We start from the raw sequence: 27,173 nt of genomic DNA on the forward strand, positions 1-27,173 counted from the left end.
CATGATCGGAGAAGTGGATTTGAGATTTGGGTCACTATTTTAAGGACTTTTTTTTTTATGTGTGCACTTGTTATGAAAGTATGTTTTTAGGGACAGACTGGTCTATGATGACATTGCAAACAATGTATTTAGTGAGATTTCAACCTTTAAATTAGTAGAAGATTATGCATAATTCCCAAAGCGCAAAGGGAGACCAATCTCAAAACTACTATTCTCAGTTGCTGCTAGAGCTAGTTTAATGCTCTGTGTTAGTATATGGCATTTGGCTTCCACAATGACTGCTGTGTTCTAGATTATGGGCAAAAATGAATTGCATTCAGCATTAAGACTCAAACCTCTACTCTACCAAAACGACATTTGTCTGGGACCAGGTGGTCAGGGTCACTGTGAGTAAGAATTTTTATTTACACTCAGACTTAACTGAACTTTTCAGTCCATCCAGGAAAATACAAGTCCCATTGTCTCCCAGTAGGGGTCACTGCTGAGGAGGAGAGGGGAAAGTCAGTGCTGTAAGGTGGGCACTGGACCAGACTGCTGTCAGCGCACAGTCCCCTCTCTTACAGAATGGAGCTTAATCCAGTCACACTCATCCCTAGAGCCTCTCACACACTCACAAGTCCACAGGTCACTCCTAAATGAGTTTCACAAATGACTTTTAGTAAAACTACTCCTTCTGAACAGCAACAGGAAGTCACTGAGGTCTTCCACAGATCAGTGAAATTTCGGAGCACTTTTGACTGCTAAACTGATTGCCCGACTCTGTTCGACTTCGGCTGTCTCACTTTTCTAAGTGGAAGTGAACGCATTGACGCGCCACTGCCTGTCACCTCAACCTCCGTGTCACATGATGACTAAATGTGCCCAGTGAAAGCTTCTCGCAAGCTCTCTCCAAGTGGTTTCATTTCAGGATGCCATTATGTGGCATGTCTATCTGCGTGCATGTGTGTGTGCACGCCGTGTGGTGCGTGACAGCTCACCGGGACTTTTGCCCCAGCTTATGGCCAGCCTTTTGTGGAACAGCGGCCCGAATGGGTGTCTTGGAATCATTCAGGATATCGGGAAAGATCAACAGTAGAATCAAATTAAATGTCATTTGGATTGCAATGAAAGGAAGGATTGTTTGACAGGTGGATTTGCTCGTCACCTTTTCTCATCGGCTCCAGATCCCCTTTCTGTCCCTCAAAGTTTTTTTTTTAACCACTTCCTGTTGAAAAGCAGGTATAGAAGTTATACTGGCAGTCGAAGACTTACCTTACCTTTACACCAGGAGCGTGTAGTTCTGCTTCTGGAGGCCACATTCCAGCAGAGTTTAGCTGTAGCCCTAATTAAACACCCCTAAACCAGCTAATCAAGGTCTTTAGAAACGCTAGAAACTTCCAGGCAGATGTGTCAGAGCTAAACTCAAGAAAGTGGCCCTCTAGAAGCAGGATTGGACACTCCTGTCTTACACTTTCCACAAGCATAATAGATAAAAGCATATACCTTGAATGCGCTGTCAGTTGCTTTGAATAAAAGCGTGAAATGCAAATATAGGGATTATGCTGACAGATTTGGAAATGTGAACTACAGGCCCAAGTGAGCCTATTTTCCTGCTTGATAGCCAATTTACATGGATGACACTCCAAGACCTTTACATATCACACCATTTGTGTTACCGGCCATGTCCAGGTTTGTTTGTGCAGTGCTTTAAATGGTATAACATGATAGCTTTACCTTCTTAAAGAATGTTAATTTTCAGGACAAGATCATGCAGTTGTTTCTTGCAGAGAAACGTCAACTTTAGGCCAGACAGACAGTCTAGGGGTGTTCTCCCCCTCATCACGAATTCTTCTTAGCCATCTGCTTCCCTGTCTCTGAGCTAGCCTATGGATTTCAGAATGGGTTAATTCAGTTCCAGAGGTCAGTCCAATGACCCCCATCCAGGCCAGAGGCCACCCAAGCTGAGGAGCAGCCCTCAGGGGGTGAGGTGAATGGGGATAGAGAAAGGCAAGGTGTAGAGGACGGAGCCCTGTGGCACACCTTAAGCAAGTCTGCACTCCTTGTGTTCATTGACTAATCGGTTAGCTTAATTGGTTAATGGTTAGCTGAGGTTAAGCCAGCTTGAGTAGGTGAGGAGATCACGGCGCTTATTATCTGCAGCTCTCTAGCTGTTATCTTTTGCCATCTAGCATGCTAGATAGCTCTCATAGCTCTTTCTCTCGGTGGCCCTTCTTTTCCTTTTCAGTGCAATACAGCACTATAGAGACCATCTCCATTGGTTAGCTTGGCAGCTTAATCCTATGTCAACAAGATAATGCTTCATTATGGGCAGATTAACAATATGCCTGTTGTTTGTAGACCTGGTGGCCTGTGGCAGAGCTCACATCGCGTTGTCAAAACGTAACTCGCGACAAGGGAATCTCGGATCCTCTCAGGTAGAGGAATGCCGCGTGCTCACGGAGACGACCTGGCACATGTGGGTCAGTGTTACATACTCCTCGAGTAACCTGAGACGGACTACAATGGCACTTCACCAAATTGCTCCTCAAAATTTTTGACGCAAGCTGTCATCATCAAGGGGAGAGACAGGCAGAGGCCATGCACTGCGGGCCGGTGTTGGATGTCATGCTAATCATCGTCAATTAGGGGAGAGCGAGCTTGAAAAGCACCCCGGTTTATGGCTGGCAGTGGGCTGGGGTGTAAGGATATCATTTCAAGCAGGACAGGGACAGCTTCTAAGTATCTAACGGGTTTCAAGATGATGGATGACCTGAAAAAAAATTCCCATTACTCAGACAGTAGCAGCATGGGGTGTTTAACGCAGTCAATTTAGCAGGTAGATGAGGTGAGGTGTCTGTGTAAGCTGACAAAGCTCATATAAAAAACAAAATATGTACAAACCACAGCACTGAGCATGATTTCATGCTCCGTTTATCATCAAAAGCTGCAGAATGTACTGATGTAGCATGAAAGGAAAAACTTGAATATTCAATGTGATAAACACCCAACAATAAACAGAACTAAGCGCAGCCACAGCTATGCAACTAAATCACAGTAACATCTGTACTATTGTAGTATAAAGAACAACTCAGGTTCTAGCACTTAATGCTGTCAAAAGCATATGAAAATGAATGGACACTAGATTGTTCTCTTCTTTTATTCATCAACAGTAGCAAAATAGTTTAGTAATGCCAAAAATGGTTTAGACATTGTACTTTGTGTTATTGTCACTTTTGATGATAAACAGAGATATCAGTAGTAGTTTTGGTTATCGCTCATTTATGGCCAGATGTCACATTAACCAAAATTGTGTTTTTCATACTGCAAAAGTTCAAAGGAATCATTTTGTGCTTTTTTTTTTAACAAATTCTGCAATATTTGCCACTTTTGTCAAATAACTAAGAGAGATAGCAAACTCTCGTTTGCTGTTTTTAATGCGAATTAATTGTCATACTGTATATTTATCATGAGTTTTTTTTTCATACTAGACAGGTTTAAATGTTTTTGTTACTTTTGACAACTCAGTTTCTAAAACTTAATTCATATGAAAATAAAGCATTAGACATAGATACTTGTTTGATAGGTTATTTGATTTGATAGTTTAATTTAGTTTATCAATGTCTAAAATTGTTTAGACATTGTCACATTTTTGTTACCTCTTATGGCAAACAGAGATAAACAAGGAGCTATAGGTAGCTCTCATTTATTGTCAGATATCCATCACATTAACCAAAATGGTTTATTTTTCATCATACTGCAGAAGTTTTTTTGTGTATTTTTGGATAAATTAGAAAATAACTTATGGTAGCCTTCGTTAATGCTTATTCATTGTCATACTATATGTTTATCACTTTCAAAGAGTTAGAAACAGTTTTCAAACTAGACAGGCTTAAATGGTTTTTATCGCTTTTGACAATTAGCAGAGCTGACAAACAAGTAATTTTGTGTAATTATCTGACAAAGTGCTACAAGCAGTTAGGTGAGTTAATGTGATATTCCATCACTACTGGTGATTAGCCGAGTGAGATTTCAATCAGTAGCTATGCTTAGCATTTGTTATTGTCTGACATTTTTTGTGACAAACTCTGCTTCTGTTGTACGTGCATTTTACAATTAACAAAAGCTAGGTAGAGCAACTTGTTTGGTAGCTTAACATCCTAACCTGTGTAGCATTTTCCTGACATTCTGCTACTTTTTACAAAAAAATTTTGTTTTTTAATTTTTTTTTACACCAAATGCTCTTATTTGTTTCATACTGGGGGTTCGGTGCAAGCACTGGGGGTTGGTGTTGAGATTTGGCTAGTCGACAGCTGTTTTACACTTTAATAAGATTAGTGTAAAGAAATTAGTCGTGTGCTCTATAATCTGCCGTTTAACCGTGCGAGCCACCTGGGGCTGCCCCACCCCCACTCCTCACATTCCTCCCCCTGCGTTACTGGACCGGCATCAGATAACCTCGGTCGTACCTTCAAAACCCTGCGAACGTGCGCCTAGATCAGGTTTACTGTGAATCTTTTATGAGCTCATGCAAGAGTTTGTAGCTCATTAGCGCAAAAGTTGTCTAATTTTGGTACGTTTTTAGAATAGTTTCATGTATGTAGCTTGGCTGTTTTATTTTAAATATAAAAATATACATTTCTAATGATCTGTTTGTTTAATACTTAAACTTGATATAAATTTTATGGTTTGGGATAGGGATTTATTTTTATTTTTTTACAATGAATAAAATTATAACTAAGCTCATTAGCTTTTTATAAATCTGAGCTAAAAATGGTTTTTCACACTTGTTAGCACAATTTCAGTTGCCAGTTAATGTGCGGTACTACAATAATGTGATAATCTTGTGTTTAAGCTCTCAATCCGCTGTTTATATTTGAGAAGCCGAAGTGAACCTTGACACTGAGGCCTGTCATTCAATCCTCGCCTGGACATTTGACACTTTTCCTTTTAAAACTTGCCTAGAAACAATATGGATACCTGAAATTCCATGACAAACAGAGATGAGACATAATTTCCTGTTCTTAAAAAGTGTAGAGCGCATATGTGAAAGTCGTGGATGATGTTTTAGGTTTCATTTAGCCAAAACCTGCTCGCCCTAACAGTCACATTGAGAATGCTTGAGCATTTGATGGAAAGAACAGTGGCGGCTCGTCGGGGGAGGTGAGAATGGGAGGAGGACGATTTAATGTTAATAAAATTCACAATTAATTTCAGTTCATGTCTCAGAATGTGTATATTTTGTTTGTAATTTCAGTTGTAATACCATAACGTGAAAGCGCCGCTTTTCTATCGCGAATGTGCCGAATCTGCTGATGTAATTACAACCGCTAGGTGATAGAGAAGGGGAGGGGGAGGCCAAATCACTGGGAAAGAATAAAAAAAACTGTTCAAAGTTGCACAATTGACGCTATGGTGGAAAATCAGTGTGGCTGAAGCAGTCCTGGTCTGCTGCCCAGAGTGCACAGGTTGGAGGGGATCTCACATTTCCCTTCCCTGACTGAACAGAGCCTGGTATATCACTCCACTCACCCATGACCATCCGTCCTTCCTTTCCTCCTCCTTTCGCCCCAAGCTCCGTTACACTCCCCGGTATCCTTCTATCAATACAAAGGAAACACTTCAGCGTTTACGCTTTGGTGAATCAATGTTCCGTTGGCCGTCGAGCAATTTTCAAACGTTGCGTATTAATTGAGCAAGACCTCTTTCGACACCCTCGTCAACCACGGACGAGGTGAAAACTTGTCGATTAATAACAGTGCACGTACACACGTTTTTTATAACGGGTCACGATCGAGCGGCTTTGAAAGTGCAAAGCTACGAGGCGTGCGGGGAATACTTGGATCCTTTCCCAGCAGACCAGGCACAATGTTTTCCCTGCGGTCTCATACTGCATGTCTGACGCTTTTACACCGCTATGTCAATACTCGCACCACTATCTCCTTGATCAGCCCGCCAGTGGGTAAAATATACACTGGTGTTTTTGTCAGCCGGGTGGAAGTTATTGACAGGCCGAGGCCTTCGAGGCTCGCACTATTTTTATTACGAGTGCCAATACGGTTTGGCTGAAAATGCCGAACAGATGGCGAAGGTTGCGGTGGATATCAAAATGTTTACGGCTGGAAGTAAACATGGCCTGGTTTGAAAAAGAAAAGTCTGATTCCATTTGTCCGTACGGCAGATAGGGCCCCGCCACTCTGCTTTGGGATAAAATATACAGTTGTCAGAAAATATTAACTAATGAAGGGGTGGTTGGGAAGAGGGGTGGATTGGGAGCGGAGTGACTGGTCAGTTATCAGCTACATTAATCTCCTCTCGGGCTGGTGTGGAACAGACAAAATACAGAGGCCTGACTGACTGACATGGCTTGCTGGCCCGAAGGCGCTGATGGCTAGACTCTTATCTGAGCCAAGAGAATGGAGTTGGAGAAAGAGATGGTGGAAACGCGAAAGAGAGGCAGATGTTCAGTATCCAGTTCTACACCATTTCATCTAATTGAGTCGGTTGTTAGATCCCTTACAATAAAGAGCTGTGGCAGTACTACGGTGCAGTGAGAATGCCATGGTGTCTTATTTTATATATAAGTATGGGGTTGGTTAAGAGATTTTTTAAAATGTTTTTGAAAGAATTTTCTTATGTTGGCGAAGGCTGCATTTATTTGATCAAAAATACAGTAAAAACTGTAATATTGTGAAATATTATTGCAATTTAGAATAATTTTTTTCTATTTAAATACATTTTAAAATGTAATTTATTCCTGTGATGCAAAGTTGAATTTTCTACATCGTTACTCCAGTCATCAGTGTCACATGGTTCTTCAGAAATCATTCTAATATGCTGTTGTTTCAAAAGACTTTTTTTTTATTATCAGTGCTGAAAACGGTTATTGCTGCTTAATATTTTTTGTGGAAACCGTGATACATTTTTTTGAGGATTCTTTAATGAATAGTAAGTATTTATTTTGAAATGTTTATTAAAATGTCACTTTTGATCTATTTAAAGGCACAATATGTAATTTTCGCCTCTAGAGGGTGCGTATTCGAAATAAACAAAGAGACAAAGGCGTAGTTTGATGACGCCGTGACTGAGTGTGGAATCATGGGAGTTGTCGTCTTCATCCCCACAGCCGATGCAATCCGACGGGACTCGGGCAGAAATCATGTTCGTGGATGAGCTAAGGATTTATTAACGTAGTGAAGCAGGGTGAGGCTGAAAGCCGTCGAAGAGAAACGAGGCCGCTGAACGACCGTGACAGATGGCTCGAAAGCAGCGGAGCTTTTATTACGCCACAGTCGACCGCTACCGCTCCTTCCAGTCGTGCGTATGTGGGAAAAAAAGCAACGCTGTTTTATCATACAAGATACATTTGAATAAAGTGGCATGCATTTATTTAAAACAATGAAAGGTAGTGTGTGTGTCTAGGGATCTAGAGATGATCAAGGGACCTTGTATCAAAACCCATTTATTCATTTTTACTGTATAAATAGGTTTTGATACAAGGTCCCTTAATCATCGTATTTAAAGCGTCATGTTTCCATGGCAGTTTAAAAAGTGTTGTTGTTTTGTGTGTGTGTGTGTGTGTGTGTTTGGTTTCTTTTTTTTAACCATCATGGTTGTTCAAAAAAAAAAAAAAGTAACACTTTAGTATAGGGATCAATTCTCACTATTAATTAGCTGCTTAATTGCATGCCTATTATTAACATATTGGCTGTTTATTAGTACTTATTGTGCATGACAATATTCTACATCCCTAATCCTACCAATACCTAAACTTAACAACTACCTTTCTATTAATAATCAGCAAATTAGGAGTTTAAGGGAAAAGTAGTAGTTAATGGTTTGTTAATAGCGAGAATTGGACCTTAAAATAAAGTGACCAAAAAAAAAACTTACCATGGTATCATGTCCCAAAAAAATCATACTAATACCACAGTCGTTCTTTTCTGTGAGCGACTGAGCCCTCATTAGGGCACATCTCATGTTTTCTCCTCAGCATTGCGTAAGGAGCTGTTGCTGAGAGAAACTCCCTTGAGCGTAATATTCCAAGCGTTGTCATGCTTCTTGGATTGCATGCGATGTTCACACTCTAAGCTTTAAGTGTCAATTTCCTCAGATAACCTTACTGTATTACGGCAGAGAACCCGGCTCATCTGATTGGCGATCTTTTACACTGCGAGTCAGAGTGACCCTGAAATGTTTATATGGGGCCTGCTTTGTATCCTGATCATTTAGATGGAAACCTCAAAACAGGAGAAGCAGTCGGCTTTTGAAAACTAATCCCCCCTCTCTCTTTCTCTTTAGGTCCCTCTGCACTGCCGTGAACACGTATTACCTGTCCTGTGTACACTGCCACAACAACTGTTCCTATGTTCTCTACAGCAACAAAATTACCTTTCTCATGGACCTTCTCCTCCATCAGTTAACAGTGAGTATTAGTGGCTCAAGCTTACTTGAGTTTGCCTAATCATGCTCGGTTTTAGGATCTTTGTGTGCCGTAAATCCACGTTTTTGTCACTACACTATTGTCATTTGAAGGGATAGTTCAACCAAAAATAAAAATCACCCTCATGCCATTCCAAAACTTTGACTTACTTTCTTCTATGCATCCCAAAATTGTAATATCCTGGCCACCTGTTTCCACATAATGTAGAGCCCTATGATTTCCACGATGTGGAAAACGCGGATGGAATTGTGGAATCCGGTCATAAAAACGGAATTTACCATATAATGCAGAATGTCACGGAATTTGCCAAATTTTGGATGAATAAATCAAAAAGTAGGTCAGTACACTTAAAATCAAAATGCAACATAGACTAGTGTCTGTGAATATTAAGCCGCAAAAAGACTCTTTAAATATGAATTCTGCATGTTCTGCTCGTCTCTGTGTGAATGAATGGCGCAGACGCGCGATTTTGTTTACTACACACACATGCGCGTGACGCTGGCTGTTTTCAGCCTCTGCTGCCTCAATATATGAGCAGATGAACACACGCACATGATCTCTAGAACTGCTCTGAGAGTCACTTCATTAGCATTTACTGTTTCTTGTGAGAAAAACTATTGTCATGTCATACACAAACAGAAACCTAAAGGTCTTCACAACCCGTCAAAATAAAAGTTTGCTTTAACTTGAAGAAACTGTGACAGAAATGTATTTACTAGAAATTACCAGTTTATTTAACAGAAAATTGTAAAGTTTTTTTTTTTTTTTTTTTTTATCAATTATTTAGAGATGCATAATAAATGGGAACCACTTCCCATTTATTATGACTGCATGTAAAAGTGCGACCAGTACTTCGTTTAAAATATCTCCTTTTGTGTTCCACTTAAAAAAGAAAGTCATACGGGCTTGGAACGACATGAAGGAGAGCAAAAACTGATGGAATTTTCATTTTTGTGGTGAACTAATACTTTTAGGATGTGACTTCCACTTCAGCTTTTAAAGGCCTGAAGTGATGTTTGTCATGTTTAAAGGGTCATTTCTGTCTTGTTCATATTGCCAGAGCATATGTAGCTCATCTACCAGTTTAAAGCAAGCGCCAAAATGGATTTTAATACATACAACATTTCTCTTGTTTATATGACTCACTGAATCATCTTAAGGTCTGGGAAAGCTCTACTGCTGAATCACATTTCGCATTGCGTCTATCCCTTATTTTTTGTCTGTACTACAGCGTTCAGGTTTTACGTTTTAATATGTGCATTCAATTAGTGAATGAGACCCAGTGACTGAGTCATATAGGGCTTGCGGGTGTGTGTTTGCGCAAGAAACATTGGTTTGGCAAATCATTAAGCCCCAGTCAGTGTGCGTCCCAGTCTAAAAGCCATAATATTTCCTGGGGGTACAGGGGTTTATTTCAAACTCAACACAACAGGCAGTCAGCCCGCTGATTATTTGACATGTGATTGATATAAACGGACAGAATAGTCACCCAAGTGAAGTGAATAAGTCAGTAAAGAACGATATTCAAGTTATTTTTGCAAGCTGACCTATGTAGCAGTTTACGTGTGTGTGTGTGTTTCAGTGTGGCCAGTATTGGCGTCTACCCTTCCCTTCTCTGTAATTAGATTTGTGGAGAATGTAGCTGGTTTTGCCTGCTCTCTCAGCATACTAACCTACTCCTCTGTAAAAACTGCCATTTTAACATGGGCTGTACCTGTGCTAAAGTCTGTTTGTATTTCTTGTCTTTAACCAATGATGTCTGAGTAGTCTTAAACCACCTAAATGCATTAAACCTTATATATGACGCATACAATTGTATAATAGCAAACAACAAAATGGTCATGTTTTGGGAAATTAATAAATATGCTACAGAATTGCTTTTTTCTAATTAATTATTAAGACTCACTAATTCATTAATTTATTTCAAATATAAATTATATATATATATGTATATATTAGGGGTGGAACGGTTCAACTTACTCACAGTTCGGTTTGTATCACGTTTTTAGAGTCACGGTTTCGGTACGGTTCGGTATGTGCTATGTTTAGGGAAAAACTATACTGTCAAATAAAAATAATCTAACTACAAGCAACAGCACAAATAAATACAGTAGTGTAAAGATACAAATCAAATAAACAGTGATTTTCAGTTTTTTTTAGGTAGGTCTAACACAATACTTTAGAGAGAGCTTAATATTTGCGCGCGTTCTGGTTCTGAGGCACGGGTTTGCGCACTTCGGATGAGCGCACGCACAAATCTTCTCACTTCGCGCGCGAGCTTGCGTCCTCTGGCTCTTAAATGTTTAAACTGGCAAAGCTTAAATGAGTTTAGCTTAAACACAGATATCAACGTGTGCTGTTCAGGTCTCACCTGTGCGCTCGCGCTGTCAGCACACGGGTGATGACGGAATAAATGACTGCTCATATTCCAGTTTACGGCATTCGCATTGAACAAAAGTGAATGGTTTGTTCATGTTTTTTTTTTTTCCATCGCTGTTGTTGTAATGTACTGGGAAGCCAGAATGCGCATCCATCAACAGAAACACACATTAGCCGAACCCTGTTTGTTTTACGTGTTATTTATAGCAAACCATATTACAGATGCATTGTCAGATTAAAGTTAAACCGCGGTCCTAGCGCATGCCGAACCGTGTGTGGAGTAGGGCTGGGTATCGAGCTCAATACTTTTTAGGCACCGACCGAATTGCCTCGATACCATCGAGTATCGAAAAACGTCTTGTCGTTCGGTACCAAATTTCGATACCTAAGGGGTTAATCTCATCAGCGTCAGTGAGCCAATAAGCCTGCAGCACTAGCCGGTGTGTTCGACTAGAAGAGGTGCGGCGCAGATCGATCATCCGCGAGAGCGATTCGAAAGCGCACGGAGCAATCTGCTCTCTTTAGCTCTCGTGGTACTGTAATACACCAGTATAGAGTAGCGCGGGAGCTGCGTGGAGTTCCAATCATATGCAGATGTCCGTTCATACTAACGTTACACGACCGAAAGCGCGTGTTGTGTGACCATTCAAGCAAACTGTAGCGTCATGCTACATACGACAATAAATAAGATTTATATTCCGCTTTTACTCAAAACTCACTTTAAACCACCATCGAGTGTTTGTAATAACTTCCGATTGCCGTCTAACAGGGCCGGATTTACGCATTGCTCAAGACATTGAGCAAATAAATATAACAAACAATAGGGTAAAAAATGACAAACTATTTCCATGTCTTCCACCTTTTTTATGTAGGCTACGGAAATCACGCTTTCTTTCTCCCAGTCTCTCTCACAGACGCACACACAGTGCAGACACGCGGAGACGCGAACAGAAACTTCTTGTCAGCGCTGCACCGCGAATTTATCAGTAAAATAGTTTCGCAGCTGAAAAGCTACATGACATTTCTCAGTAGCGAGGTTCATGAAGGAGTTTAACTTAAAGATTCGCTATTAGTAGACGCTGCTGCTGAACGCTGCTGAGAGACGCATAGACGCAGGTATTCACACGCACTTAATCTCTCTCTCTCCCTCTCTCTAATAACCGCATTAGACTGCATTAATAACTGCGTTAGCCTGCATATCAATGGCTCAAGCCTCTGTTATCAGCTCTAAAATGACGTTTTGGAATTTGCAACGGAAGGTTTGGGATGAGGTGCGTAAAAAAATTAGTTCAACCCACACGAGATTTCAGGACGGAAACATGTCAAATGTCTTGAAACAAATTATATTTATTTATTTATTTATTAGTGTTTTTAAATACAAGCATTTTAATTTTTTTAGAAATCTAAATAAATCACGGTTCAGTTGTACTGGCTAAATATATGTCCTTGCATTACTGTGGCAGCAACAAACTTTATTCAAGGTTCAGGTAGGTAGCTATAAACATGCTGACGGTTTAATTAGCATTAACTAACTCGCCATTATAATTCTGTTTGTGGCAGTAGTTGGCGTAAAAGTAAATGATCATGGAAGAAGACTGTTTACGTTATTGCCCTTGCAAGCTTCGCTCTTTGATGCATAAACATTGAGTGAAAAAATCCATTAATGTTCCCTATCCTTGCTCCCATTCTTGTTACATGACCTATCTTTCTCAAGCCTGCCAGTGGTGCCCGCCAACAAGGGAATACCTCTCGTATGCCTGCCATTGGCACGCCACCAGTGACCAATGTCGCTTCGAGTTGTAACTACCAATTTATAACCCAGAGCTGATGAATAATAGAGCAGCACCCTTGTAGTTATTTATGCGCTAGAGGATCAGGATTCCAACCAAAGATTAATGGCTTGCGCGTGGAAACAAAAGAGGACAGGATCCTTTTTATTTGCACCCTCTGCTTTAATTGGACATGTTTTAAAATGCAAACTGAGGTTAAATGACCCTGTCTATTGTGCAACAGTGCTGGGCCGGATATTGAGACCAGCACGGGTCGTTGTTGAGTGATCTCCGTCACTGCCAAGATTGTTGTAAGAGGTAGCCATCAGTCAGTTGAGCAAGTGTTTGCAAATTTAAAAAGGTATTTTTAGACCTTTCCAAATCAGTTTCAATGTTTGCTTTGAAAACTGTACGTCTTGTAGGGATGCAATTAATATGATTGTGTTTTTTGTAAACTGCAGCAAAAGAAGGATTTGCAGCTTAATGGTGTAAGTTATGGTAACGACATTGTATCAAAGCTCTAAACAGAGTTTAAAGAAAATGCCTACAGTTGTTTGAACATGACTGTAGTTTTAGACCTTCCCATGTTTGACACGCTCGTAGACATGTTGAGAGCCGTTGACAAAGATGTTTCATCTGTAGCTCTTGATGAAACATGAAAGCTCCAACGTGTCTAGACACCATTGTCTTTTTTCTTGGTAGTATCAGAGTAGTGACTAAAATTCAGGGTAGTGACTACTTCTCACAATGGCTTTTTCTGTTTCCATCAATGCTGTCTAACACATCTATACCTGTTTCCGTAGCTCTTCGTGCCAGATGAGGACAATTCCATCTTCGGCCGCAGTGTCAATAAGCAGGTCTTTGAGGGTTTGACTACAGGTCTTCTGCAGACAGTAGCCAAGGTACTGGGGCAGTTGCACCCACCTAATTTGGATGGAGATGCTCCACGTATATGCACTCCGAATGCCAAGAGCAAACCTGTTGCCAGTGAGAACTTCAACACACGTACTCAAGATCTCATCAGGTTATTGCTTTGTTTTCTTTCCATGACTCTTCCTGATTCAGCTTCTTGAATGCTAATCTTATGCCCAGTGTTTGAGTAACGCATAAGTTACATAATCACATTCATTTTTGGACAACAGTGCTGGTTTAAAATCAGCCAAACAAGTGCAAAGTGTACATAGAGTTACCTGAATTACTTTGCCGTCTTAAAGTTTGCCTTTTTCATTTCCCTTTTCCACACACCTCACCTTCTGCTCATCAGGCAAATGGAGGCAGGAAAACATGACATGGCTCTTGTTAGCAACAGTATTTTTTCCAATGTAAAATACACAAGAATTTCTCAAAGTTTGGAATGAGATCCCTTGTGCAGGAAATGATCTCTTGGAATGGATCCAGAGGTTAGCATGAACAGACAATTTGGAAATTTGTTCAAAAGTCTACTCCAATTTAATGACAATCTTGTGCAATTAATAAAGACCTGGGCCCTCATTTATCAACAGTGCGTACGCACAGATGTGTGCGTAATGAGTGCGTAAGAACAGTTTCACGCAAAGTGTGGGATCTAACAACTTGTAATTAAACGTAGGAATGTGTGTAAATATAAGCACAACTCTGAGCATGCTTACGCAGAGAATCTAGTGGTAGAATGGCGATACTACAAAAAGAACGTGCCGCTGCGTATTTCCTGTATTATTTAATTGCAAATACTCAATTTATAAATTCATAGTTCAAGCTAGACATTTGCATAATTGGTGTAAAAAGCAATAAACTATTTATTTTGTCCTATTTCTAGTCAAAATATCTAAAATTTCTTAAATCAAGATGCATTTACTAGATAAGCAAAAAGACATTAGATATTTAGTCTTGTTTCCTGGGGGGAAAAAATCTAAATAAAGTGAATTTTGCTTAAAACAAGTAGAATCCTCTTAAAACAAGAATATTTTTCTTACCCAACTGGCAGATAATTTTACTTATTTTAAGCAAAATGCACTTAATTTAGATTTTTTTCCCCCCCCAGGAAACAAGACTAAATATCGTTTTGCTTATATAGTAAATGCATCTTGATTTAAGAATTTTTAGATATTTTAACTAGAAACAAGACAAAAATACTAAGTAATATAAGCCTTTTTTATTTTATTTTTGCCGTGCAGGTGGGAAGTCATTTGAAATGTAGCTATAGTGTCATGGCTGATCTCGCTTTGCTGGAAGATTAGGCAAACCATGCACTGTGCAGAGAACGCATTTCAAAGAGCGCTCTGATCTGTTTAGTGAGAGCACAGAATGGCTTCTCAGTCGGTACCGCTTTCTTTGCCATGATTTCGGTGAGGACATTTATACATTCACGTGATTTATAAAGGGAGGTGTTGTCACCATATACAGGTGCATCTCAATAAATTAGAATGTCATGGAAAAGTTCATTTATTTCAGTAATTCAACTCAAATTGTGAAACTCGTGTATTAAATAAATTCAGTGCACACAGACTGAAGTAGTTTAAGTCTTTGGTTCTTTTAATTGTGATGATTTTGGCTCACATTTAACAAACTTTTCCACGACATTCTAATTTATTGAGATGCACCTGTATAGTTTATTGGAGGCGTTTCTGAATGCAAATGACAATGAACGTGAACGAGCATGGTGCTTAAGAACGTGTGGGATTTATCAACAATGATTACTTACTGGTGTGCGTAAGAACCGCGTATGCACGTTTGATAAATATGGATTTTTTTTTTGTTCTTGCATTCTAAATTTCATTCGTAGGACAAAATATAGAACCTTTTCTACGTGTTGTTGATAAATGAGGGCCCTGGCTTTCTGCACATTTGTTAGGTGGAGTATGCTCTTGGATGCACCTCTTTCCTAACTTAGCCTGAAACTCCTTCTTATATCCGTGCTCTAAACCAACGTTTTTTCATCTTTACATCAGCCAAAATTCCCTTCTGGAAGTGCACGACTTGAAGTTGAACTCCGCATTAGAGTAGGGCAGTGTGGAGGAGAGCGCCAATGCTGGGCTTTCCCTTGCTCTCTGAGGAAAGGCAGACAGCCCAGCCTGCTAAGAATCCCAAGCTTCCCACAATCCCTCAGTGTTCCCTCCCATGATTTGTTTGACACGAGCAGTCTCAAGCCCAGTGCAGTGACCGTGGAGTGACCTTACAGACATGGCCGGAACAGACCAAGCAGTGTCTGGATCACCAAAAATAAAACTGCAGAGAAGAAATTGTCCTTTTTAGTTTTTCATTGACTGTAAAAGTAAAAAGGAAACAGACTTGTGGGGGGAATAGAAGTGGTACAAAGACCAGATTCAAACCTGCATTTCCCATATGACCAGCAAGGCTCAATGTAGGCATTAACAGCTGGCCACGAATCCAAAAAATGGTCACATTTCTCTCAGTATCTGTCCGATGTAGAAAATAAAGTGAAAACCAAATGATAGTGGTCATAATTTGTAGAATTTAATTTGATGTAGGTGGAAAAACTCTGAATAAGTCACATCCAGGTCCGCTAGACCTTTGGAAGAACCTAATCGTGACTGATCACTTTGGCTTATGTTGCCAGGATGAAGCGTCTGAAAGGCTGCACAATGGTGTGTGGAAAGCTGCTTTCTGCTCGAGCCAAACCCAAGAGGAGGATAAAGCCATAACAAGGGGCTTTAGTTCAGGTGATGGCCGACCTGTTGAGAAGAAGGGGGAGGAAGAATTGTAATTACCTTAATTGAGTGCAGCCTCATTTGACTGACAGCCATAACAAAAGGAGGTATGAGGGAAGTAGAAAAGAGAGAATGAAGGGGAGAAAGATACAGACTGGGAAACAGAAGCTAAAGCGTGTTGTTGATAAATGAGGGCCCTGGCTTTCTGCACATTTGTTAGGTGGAGTATGCTCTTGGATGCACCTCTTTCCTAACTTAGCCTGAAACTCCTTCTTATATCCGTGCTCTAAACCAACGTTTTTTCATCTTTACATCAGCCAAAATTCCCTTCTGGAAGTGCACGACTTGAAGTTGAACTCCGCATTAGAGTAGGGCAGTGTGGAGGAGAGCGCCAATGCTGGGCTTTCCCTTGCTCTCTGAGGAAAGGCAGACAGCCCAGCCTGCTAAGAATCCCAAGCTTCCCACAATCCCTCAGTGTTCCCTCCCATGATTTGTTTGACACGAGCAGTCTCAAGCCCAGTGCAGTGACCGTGGAGTGACCTTACAGACATGGCCGGAACAGACCAAGCAGTGTCTGGATCACCAAAAATAAAACTGCAGAGAAGAAATTGTCCTTTTTAGTTTTTCATTGACTGTAAAAGTAAAAAGGAAACAGACTTGTGGGGGGAATAGAAGTGGTACAAAGACCAGATTCAAACCTGCATTTCCCATATGACCAGCAAGGCTCAATGTAGGCATTAACAGCTGGCCACGAATCCAAAAAATGGTCACATTTCTCTCAGTATCTGTCCGATGTAGAAAATAAAGTGAAAACCAAATGATAGTGGTCATAATTTGTAGAATTTAATTTGATGTAGGTGGAAAAACTCTGAATAAGTCACATCCAGGTCCGCTAGACCTTTGGAAGAACCTAATCGTGACTGATCACTTTGGCTTATGTTGCCAGGATGAAGCGTCTGAAAGGCTGCACAATGGTGTGTGGAAAGCTGCTTTCTGCTCGAGCCAAACCCAAGAGGAGGATAAAGCCATAACAAGGGGCTTTAGTTCAGGTGATGGCCGACCTGTTGAGAAGAAGGGGGAGGAAGAATTGTAATTACCTTAATTGAGTGCAGCCTCATTTGACTGACAGCCATAACAAAAGGAGGTATGAGGGAAGTAGAAAAGAGAGAATGAAGGGGAGAAAGATACAGACTGGGAAACAGAAGCTAAAGTGGAGCGTGTGAGATGCGAATCTGCCACTGACTCGCTGGAGCCACAAAACGCTGGCCCAGACTTCGCTGGGAGGTCCAGTGATTGACTGCCAGGAGACTTTCAGCAGTGCGAGAGGGTGGAGGGACAGAATACCTGAGCCATGAGGGAAGAAGGGGGGCTTTTCTCCTGTTCTAGATCTGAGCTGGCACACGGAGACACAGTCATCCACTAATACTGTAATTAGGCCTGATTTGTAGCCAGGAGGGTGCGGACCAACACGGTCATGAGACCTTTCATTTGACCAGACAAATTAGAGATATAGACATAATAGGCAGGAGTTGTGGGCTCAGATGAGACCTCAGATTTCAGGCCAGGAGTATTCTGGATTGCAGTGGCCTTCATGACCATGAGCTGTCTACTTAGACAGCATTTTAAGGTATCATAAGTGTTCTGCCACTTTGAAGCCTGTTACAGAAAGTCCAAAACCATAAGCTGCTCTCATTTTGGCCAATATTAAAGGGATAGTTCACCCATAAATGAAAATTCTGTCATTAATTACTCGCCCTCATGTCGTTCCAAACCCGTAAGACCTTCGTTCATCTTCAGAACACAAATTAAGATATTTTTGATTAAATCCGAGAGCTTTCTGACCCTGCATAGACGGCAACGCAATTGACACGTTCAAGGCCCAGAAAGTTAGTAAAGGCATCGTTAAAATAGTCCATGTGACATCAGTGGTTCAACCTTAATTTTATAAAGCTACGAGAATACTTTTTGTGTGCAAAGAAAACAAAAATAATGACTTTATTCAACAATTTATTTTCTTCCCTGTCAGTCTTCGATGCAAGTTCACGACAGTACCACGAAGCGTCAAAAAACGGGTTTGGAACCACATAAGGATGAGTAATTAATGACAGAATTTTCATTTTTGGGTGAACTAACCCTTTAAGGCACCTTCACATTTTCCCCAGAGAAGGCAATCCTACGTAGTGTGGCAAACTTGGTGGAAACTTCATCCAAAATGGCGAATAACAGAAAACAAATGTTGACTATAAATATACCCAAAATCCACTCAAGGAAATGATTCATGTGATTGTCATTCGAATGTTTTTTTAAGTCAAGTCTGATGCATTTCGGCTTGTTTCCCTCAGCTATGTGGTGAACATGGGCTTGATCGACAAGCTGTACGGCTGTTTCCTGTCCATACAAGGACCGATTGACGAGAGTCCCAAGATGGCTGCCTTTCTCGAGCAAGCCACAGCTTTCCTCCATGGGATGTGCAAGTTGTGTTTTGCTGTGACTGGACGGTGAGTGGTTTCTAATGTTTACTTCATTTGTCTCCATTGTCATCCACTCTTTGAAATGCCCCTCCAGTCTGCTTACAAAAAAGTAGCATGGCATATACCAGGACATCTTTACAATATTTTGGTATTCTTTGAATTGCTTTTGAATTACTAGTTACCATGGTTGATATTTAGTACTATAGGGTTCTTAAAGTTCAATCATACTACAATCACTGTACCATGATACATCCACAGTATCTATTTATAGTGGTTGCACCCTTCCCAAACATCCCCAGACTAGTATATAACCTCATTCCTATCTGAATTAATAGGTGAAGTCCACTGTAGTTTTGTTGTTCAGATGTCTGAAGAGGTGCAGACCAGAGACAGCAGCCCCATCAATCAGCAGCTCATTTCCCAGTGTCTGACACTAGCCCTGCAGAGCCTGTGCTGATAGTCATCTAGCGGCCCCGCAGCTCTGTCCCCCCGCACTGTAAACTTCTGCCTGCGGCCCACCCAAATGTGCATCGGAGTACGTTTGTGCATGCACAACTGCTGACAGAGGCTAACCACACAGTCACAGTTTGTGATATCCCGCCTTTGACCTCTGACCCTGACTTGCAGAAAAGACGAATCACTGTGATGCTGCACTGTTGCTTTCGACATTCGTTAAATTGCACTGTAAACATTTTAGGAGTGGTCGTTTGTGTACATTGTGAAAACACGATCTAACATGAAATGTGATGTTGAAAAAAAGACCTGATTGTAAGGTGTGATAAAAGGTAGGAAGAAAGTGATAGTGATATATTTTCAACCATGCTACTGATGTGTTTCAGAACAATTTGAATGAAACTCTCTTGATCTCCACTATAGTCTGAATGAGTCCTTGCATTTGCACAAATTCATATTTCAGTCCATTCCACTTGGGTTTTGGAGTTTCTTCAAAGGTCATAGCTCCTCCTTTATTGGCCAGCTATGTTCTGTTCCAGCTGTTGTATGCTATAACGCCACCCAGCTGGTTATGACAACTCTAGTGTCTCTCCCAACATCCTTTGGCTTCTGACACTGAATATCTGTGAGAAACTCCAGTGCCAGTTCTTCTCTTTAATAGTCCTGCTCAGCAGCATAATCAACATCTTTCATAATCAAGTCAACGCTCCATTCCGTCATTCTTCACTATGCTGAAGGCCAGGAAGTTGTCCCTTTGTGATTCGTGTTAGACATTTCCGAGTTGCTCTGCTCACTTGCAGTTGCCAGACCCTGGGATTTGTTCTTACAGCGTGTGCTTTGTGTTTCTGTCACCGACTACCAGTGTATTTGGTGGGATTAAATATCGATAGTCATCAATGCCAATGAAAGCTTGTCAAGGAGCGCTTGTGCTGAGCTAATGACGACATGTTAGCTTCTGAGTTGTGGCTTGTGTTGCAGTCAGAATAGATTGAAATGGTGGAGTATCTGCTTGTTCTGCTTTGGATCAGGGGACTTTATTTTTTTTAAAGTTAACTAATGGGGCTTTTCCTTGCTATAAAGCAGGGGTGTGCAATCCTGCTTCTGGGGATCTTCCTTCCTGCAAAGTTTCTGGTCTAATACACCTGTCTGCAGTCTTTGAAAACCTTGCAAACCTTGATTATTGGCGCAGGTGAGTTTGGTCAGGGTTGGATTCAAATCAACAGAAGCAAGTCTGAACACTCCTGGTGTAAAGCGACTAGAAGGTATTGGGAGAGAGACCAGGAAAAGGGTCGGGAAATGGTTCCGGGGGCATATTCGGATCCTGACCCCATTACCTTTCTGACTCTATGCCATGGTGTCAAGGATCCAGCAGAGTTTTAGACACCTTGACTGACTTAGGAACCTTATTTTTTTCTCGAGTCATTAAATTGTCCTTTTCCTTCAAGGAAATAGTTTCATGGCAAATCAGAGTTCCAGATATATTTTATCTCGTCCTCTTTAAAGGGGTCATATGATGCGATTTCAATTTTTCCTTTCTCTTTGGAGTGTTACAAGCTCTTGGTGCATAAAGAAGATCTGTAAAGTTGCAAACACTAAAGTCTCAAAACCAAAGAGATATTCTTTATAAAAGTTAAGAGTTAACCACGCCTACCTAAAATGGCTCGTTCTAACACGCGAAACTACTTTGTTTGGTCTTCCAAAAGAGGACACGACTACAAATCAGTGGTAATGTTCTTTTTAGCAGCATCATATGACCCCTTTAAATCAGATAGACGCTAACAGCATTACCATAGGTTTAGCTGTAAGCATGGATCTGATCAGACGATGCTGATTCGGGGTCAGTGGTTAGGCTCAAATTGCCTCTGTCAGGCCTTTCACTTTCATCCCACTCCGCTGTCTCCTGTTTCAGGGTCAGGAGATGTAAAGTACGTCATGCACAGTCACTCGGTGAGAACCAAGTCTTTGTTCCCTCATGTGGACACTGATCACGACTGTCTCGGCGGATACTGCCCTTCTCCTCTGAACTGAGACCAGTTCTGGGGATTTTCTTTCGCCGGTTAAGGTTAAACGTAGATGAGAGGCACAGAGCCAAGATCAGTCCCACAAGGTGGCTTCCACCCGGAAGCTTATTCCCGAGTAGCCGATCTCTTGCACTTGCTGTGATCTCATTGCTGAGGGTGAGGTTTCCCCTTCACCGAGCTTGACACTCCTTTCCCCCCCTGGCTTACCAAAAGGTCTGTTTCCCCTCCAGTGCACTTGGTGTAGTGTTCACGGACGTATCCTCAACTACAATGTGACACCTTGTAGAACCTGCCCCTTTTGTGCTGTTTAAGGATCAGCCCTTGATACCAAAATCCAGACTCTTGCCACTGAGACAGTAACAGAAGCTCTTGTCTCAGATCAGCCTTAAGGAGCGCTTCTGCTCAGACCCTCAGGGGTATGAAGTTACCAATCCTGCTAATCTGCAGGGTGTTGTCCTGACTGAGACACACATACATGCTGCTGTAAATCTGGTAAGATGGGTCTTAATTAAATGTGCTGCAACACAAGATGGCCAGAGAATGAGGTGAGTTTGCATAGTTGTGGAGCCAGTGCTATTGGCTGACAGATGGCTGTCCAAGTTCCAAGGCTTCCCTCCACTTTGGCTCTTCTGTTGCTGTGTGGAGCGCTCCAGGATTGTCATTGTTGTATGAGATGTTTGGACGGTCAGCTTCATAGCTTAGAGGCTCAATTTCCCCAAGATTCACCTGATCAGTTGGTGATTTGTCACATTTATAGATTATGTCCTTACCTCACTTCTACCTCCATCTCTCCCTACACTCTAGATATTCATTCTGTATATCTGTCAATTACATTCTGTTCACTTCTTTAAATATTCTACACCGGGGTGTCCAAACCCGGTCCTGGAGGGCCAGTGTCCTGCAGAGTTTAGCTCCAACCCTAATTAAACACACCTGAAGCAGCTAATCAAGCTCTTACTAGGCATACTAGAAACTTCCAATCAGGTGTGTTGAGGCAAGTTGGAGCTAAACTCTGCAGGACACTGGCCCTCCAGGACCGAGTTTGGACACCCCTGTTCTATACATTCATTCTATCTTTAAGTTTGTCACATTGCATTTGTCTCTGTATGATTATTTTTTAATCTGTTCCACATTCTGTCCATCTCTCTGTGTGTATTCTATAATCTGGCCACCACATTCTGTCCATTTCAATATGTTCTATATATTCATTCTTTCTTAACACATTCTATCATCTCTGTACATTAATTCTATAAATCTATCACATTCTATCCATCTCTATAAATTCTATATATTTATTCTATACACCACTTTCTGTCCATCTCCATAAGTTCTATGTTCATTATTTATATCTGTCTTCCACATTCTATCAAATTCTATACATTCTATATATTCATTCTAAGCATTGGCCACTGTATACTGTTTTTCTCTGTACATTCTACACATTTATTACATTCTGTTTATGCAGTCTATACATTTATTCTATATCTCCCCACTACATTCTGTCATCTCTATGCATTCATTATTTGTTTGTGCACCATGTTCTATCCATAACTACACTTCTACACATTAATTCTATAAATATGTCCACCAAATTCTGTTTTTTTCTTCTCAATATGCTTACATTTATTCTATAAATCTGTCCATCAAATTCTGTCAGTCTATCTGGACATTCTCTACATTGATTTTATATATCTGTTCTGTTATACACCACATTCTGTGCATTCTTATTTTACAACTGCCATCACAGTCTTGCTTTTCATTCTATATTCATTTTATAAATCTGCCCGTATATGCTCTATTGTCTTCTCTCCATACATTCATGCATTTAATGTATCTATCATCATATTTAGTCCATGTAAGTGTACATTTTATACATCTATTCTATACTTAGTTCTGTCCATCACATTTTATCCGTCACTCTACACTATATAATATATACATATATGTATGCATGTATGTATAGCCCCTTCTTTCTTTTCCTGTATCTCTATTTTACTCCTCTGTTCTTTGTGTCTTTCTCTCTGATCTCCAGTCCCTGATCCCAGGCTCTGAAGTGTAAAGTCTTTCTTATCTCTCCTCATATATTAGACTACAGCCACCCTCACTGTGTCTCAGTGTTCATTCCTGAGCCAGGCAGGGCCAAATGTTACCAGTTAAACATATTTGCCCCATAGGCATGCTTCACAGATGGGGCTTGCCTTCGTTATTTATATCAGAACGGACAGGCTCTGGTCTAGCAAGTAAATCTAGAAGCCGCAGGGACAAGACATCCCACACTCCCCTACATCCTGGGTCTTCAGTTTTTGTGGCTTAAGCAAATAACCAGCAACACCTCAGGTTATTATGCTTTTAGACCACACCCCTGCCACCTTTTGCCACACTGTGCACCATACAACAGCCCTGTGCAGTGGCCAGTGATTCAGATTGAAAGGTGCATAAGCATGAGAACTTTATTTGTACTGGCCTGATACATGTAATACAATGAGAAGCACCTTTGGCCTTGCTAATAAAATAACGGTATTTTTGACCCTGATTTTATTTTTATTTTTTCTTGCGTGTCAGTCACTGGTTAAAGGGTATATTACCTGTTGAACAAAGTGGCCTTTTGTACGACATCATGTGTGATTGATCTTATTTGTGGATATTTGAATAAGAGTATTTTCCTACACAACGTTATGTGCTTTTTCTGAATGTCTGTAGCTGTCTGTTGATTTTAGGCTATGTTCAGATTGTCATACTGCCTTCTATTAAAAAAAAAAAAAAAAAAAAAGAGAGAAGAGAAGAATGCTGTGAAGTGTATGCAATTTTTTATTAAATTTTTATATGCATATTTATATGGATATGCATGATCTACTACAGAATCTTTAGAACACTGCATAGAATGAAAAAAGTCTTACATTTTTAGATTTTAAAAACTTTCTTATTTTGCCAACAATTACATTAAAAATAATTTATTAGTATTATTATTGTTGTTGTAATAGTATTTGTTTATTATTATTATTATTATTATTATAAATAGTTTTGGCAACATGATAAAATGAGTTAAATAGATTTTATAATAATGATATTATTATTATTATCATCATTATTAATATTGTTGTTATTGGCAGCCATCTAAAATTTTAATAGAATTAATACTAATAATAATTAATAGTAGTAGTAGTAGTATTTTTCAAAAAGTGGACATTGCATAATAACCATATTGCAATTCTTTCACCCTCCAATTCTCATTCTCAGTTCCCTGAGCGTCTTTGACAACAAACGTCAGGACCCCACCGGTTTGACGGCCCTCCTGCAGAGCACCGACCTGGTGGGCGTCCTCCACATGCTATACTGCACCCTGCTCCACAGTGCCCTCCCTGACTCTCTCTCAGCCGGCCCTGTGGGCCCCCAGGAGCCTTACAGCCCCGCCGTCATCCAGGTGGCCCTCCAGGGACTGCGTTTCCTCAACACCTTCGCCCTGCTGGACCTCTCAGCCTTCCAGGTATTCATTTCCGTTGTGGCTCCTGTGTGTTATGGATGTGTCAAACGGTTGAAAAATTGAATGAATATCACTGACGAATCTTCAGTGTAAATATTCATTTAATTAGTTAGTACACCAAATTTCTAGGTTTTTAGGGCCCGACTTGAGGACACTGAGAAAAAAGAATCTAGAAGTGTTTTATAGAGTCCAGAAGACCATGTTTACCTTCTGAAAAGTACCGCAGCCCTCTGTTGAGCTACGCCTCATGTGATGAATAACCTTTTTGCTCTGGTTCTGTTTACAATCTGTGAGATCCTGCCTCTTTGATTCAAAGCTCTGCGGAAGGATGCTTGTATATGACCATCTCTTTTGCGGTATGCTGTCCATCCTGTTAGAGTAGTTTAGCTCTCTGAAGCCACCCTGTCTGCTTAAAGTAATGCCGCACAGCTTGTTTTTTTCTAAACGCAGCAGTCAGACCACTGGTTTGGCCTTCAGCTAGCGGCAGATCTGTCAGCCCCATCCTTCAGACAGACGTTCTGAAAGCAATAAAAAGCTCCTGGGCTCTCATTAATGGTTGTGTAGGTACGTCTGCACACACGAATGTGAACCGTAAAGACATAAGCCTCAAGCTAATGGACCAGCCAGGGTTTCCTCCAAATGCTCTCAGAGCCACTGGTAGGATATCAGTGTTTCTTCACAGAACAACGTTAACCCGGTGGATGTAAACACACCTGACCTCTGACCCCGGGCCAGTCATGTTGAAAGCTCTGGGTGAGTAATGCGGACGGAGAGTGGCATAACGTGCACAGGCTCCGGTTGTACTTCAGCCGGCATGATAAAGAGACAAGAACGGTATCGCTAGGCTAAATCATCATGTAAACACCTAGGCGTGAACGAGGAGGGCGAAAAACCTATGAATTGCTTCAATGTGTCTCTCAGGCTTTTTCAGTTTCTCGTGCCAACTATTCAAAACAGCTGGGAATCAGTATGATGGGCAATTTAGATTTTGTACTTTAGTCAGTATTGGGGAGTAACTAAAAGTAGCTACTAGTTTTTCAGTGGCGACGGCAGTAGTGATTCAAACTCTATGAAAATATCAATTAATGTATAAATTAGTGTATTGATAGTTTAGTTTGAATTTAATGTAAATTTACCTATTCAAGTTTAATGCTGTTTAATCCCACAGTCATGGGAATGTGTATATACAGTATAAATATTTATATCGATCTTAAAACAATGTACTAATGATGAGCAACTGTAAAAATCATGATTCATTGTTCAGAAGGTGTATTCTTTATACCCTGTATTCTCCTACTCCTCTTTTTACTTGGATTTCAGCTTTTAAGGGATAGTTCACACAAAAATTAATTTTGTCATTAATTACTCACCCTCATGTTGTTCCAAAACCGTAAAACCTTCGTTCATCTTTAGAACACAAAATAAGATATTTGATATTTGAACAATTTCTTGTCTTCCATGTCAGTCTTCGATGCGAGTTCACGAGAGTACCATGACGTATGCACTGAACCTTGTTTACAAGCGGTACTGTCGTGAACACACGTTGAAGACTGACATGGAAGAGAAGAAACTGTCGAATAATGTCGTTATATTTGTTTTCTTTGCGCATAAAAAGTATTCTTGTAGCTTTATAAAATTAAGGTTGAACCACTGATGTCACATGGACTATTTTATTGATGTCCTTACTACATTTCTGGGCCTTGAATGTGTCAATTGCATTGCTGTCTATACAGGGTCAGAAAGCTCTTGGATTTCATCAAAAATATCTTAATTTGTCTTCCAAAGATGAACAAAGGTCTTGCAGGTTTGGAACGACATGAGGGCGAGTGATTAATGACAGAATTTTCATTTTTGGATGAACTATCCCTTTAACTTTGGTTATATCCACATAGAAAAAAACAAGTTCAACACAAGATAGGAGGTACCAGCAGCATTCTGGGTAATGCATTAACATTATTTCATGAGATAATGTGGATAAGAGTCCACCCTGAGCTAGAGACTCATTGAGGTGGTGTCTTTCATGCCGGTTTAGCTGTTACCAGACTGGATGTATAAGTATAGCCCTATAGAATAGATCTGGTTGCTTAGTAGCAGAGCTTCTAGACAAAACACAGCCTAAGGTTTTAATTGTTGTGTTTTTTCGGCTTTTTTGATAATTGAGCATAATCCATCTTTTCATATTATGTAGGTCAGCTTGTGGCACGTAGGTGTTTCTTTGGCCTTGGGTGGTGCATTCAGAAAACTCCAAAATTAAAATTGCAATTCTGACTTTTTTTTGTAGCACCGTCTATCGCGGCAAGTCTAATTCAGACTTTTTTATATTTCTGAATTGTGAAATTTACAATTCTGACTTTTTTTTCTCACAATTGCGAGTTTATATCCTGCAATTCTGTCTTTATAACTCTGTTGCGAATGTATATCTCACAATTCTGAGAAAAAAAGTCAGAATTTCAAGATGTGAACTTGCAGTTGCGAGAAAAAAAAACTTTTTTTTTTTTTTTTGGGGGAAATGGGCTTCCATAGATTTGTTTTT

At 40.4% G+C, this 27,173-nt stretch overlaps 1 protein-coding gene across 1 annotated transcript in view; it reads left to right on the plus strand.

Annotated features, from left to right (window-relative positions):
- Window positions 1-27,173, plus strand: part of LOC107712524 (S phase cyclin A-associated protein in the endoplasmic reticulum-like) — a 127,936-nt gene that overhangs the window by 71,405 nt on the left and 29,358 nt on the right. The window contains exons 24-27 of the mRNA XM_016517814.1: window positions 8,278-8,401; window positions 13,371-13,591; window positions 18,557-18,712; window positions 24,397-24,643. Coding sequence (XP_016373300.1) covers window positions 8,278-8,401; window positions 13,371-13,591; window positions 18,557-18,712; window positions 24,397-24,643 — 748 coding nt within the window. The remainder of the gene's footprint in view (window positions 1-8,277; window positions 8,402-13,370; window positions 13,592-18,556; window positions 18,713-24,396; window positions 24,644-27,173) is intronic.

This window comes from Sinocyclocheilus rhinocerous, unplaced genomic scaffold (assembly GCF_001515625.1).
Source record: "Sinocyclocheilus rhinocerous isolate Xijiao unplaced genomic scaffold, SAMN03320098_v1.1 scaffold1259, whole genome shotgun sequence".
NCBI lineage: Eukaryota > Metazoa > Chordata > Actinopteri > Cypriniformes > Cyprinidae > Sinocyclocheilus > Sinocyclocheilus rhinocerous.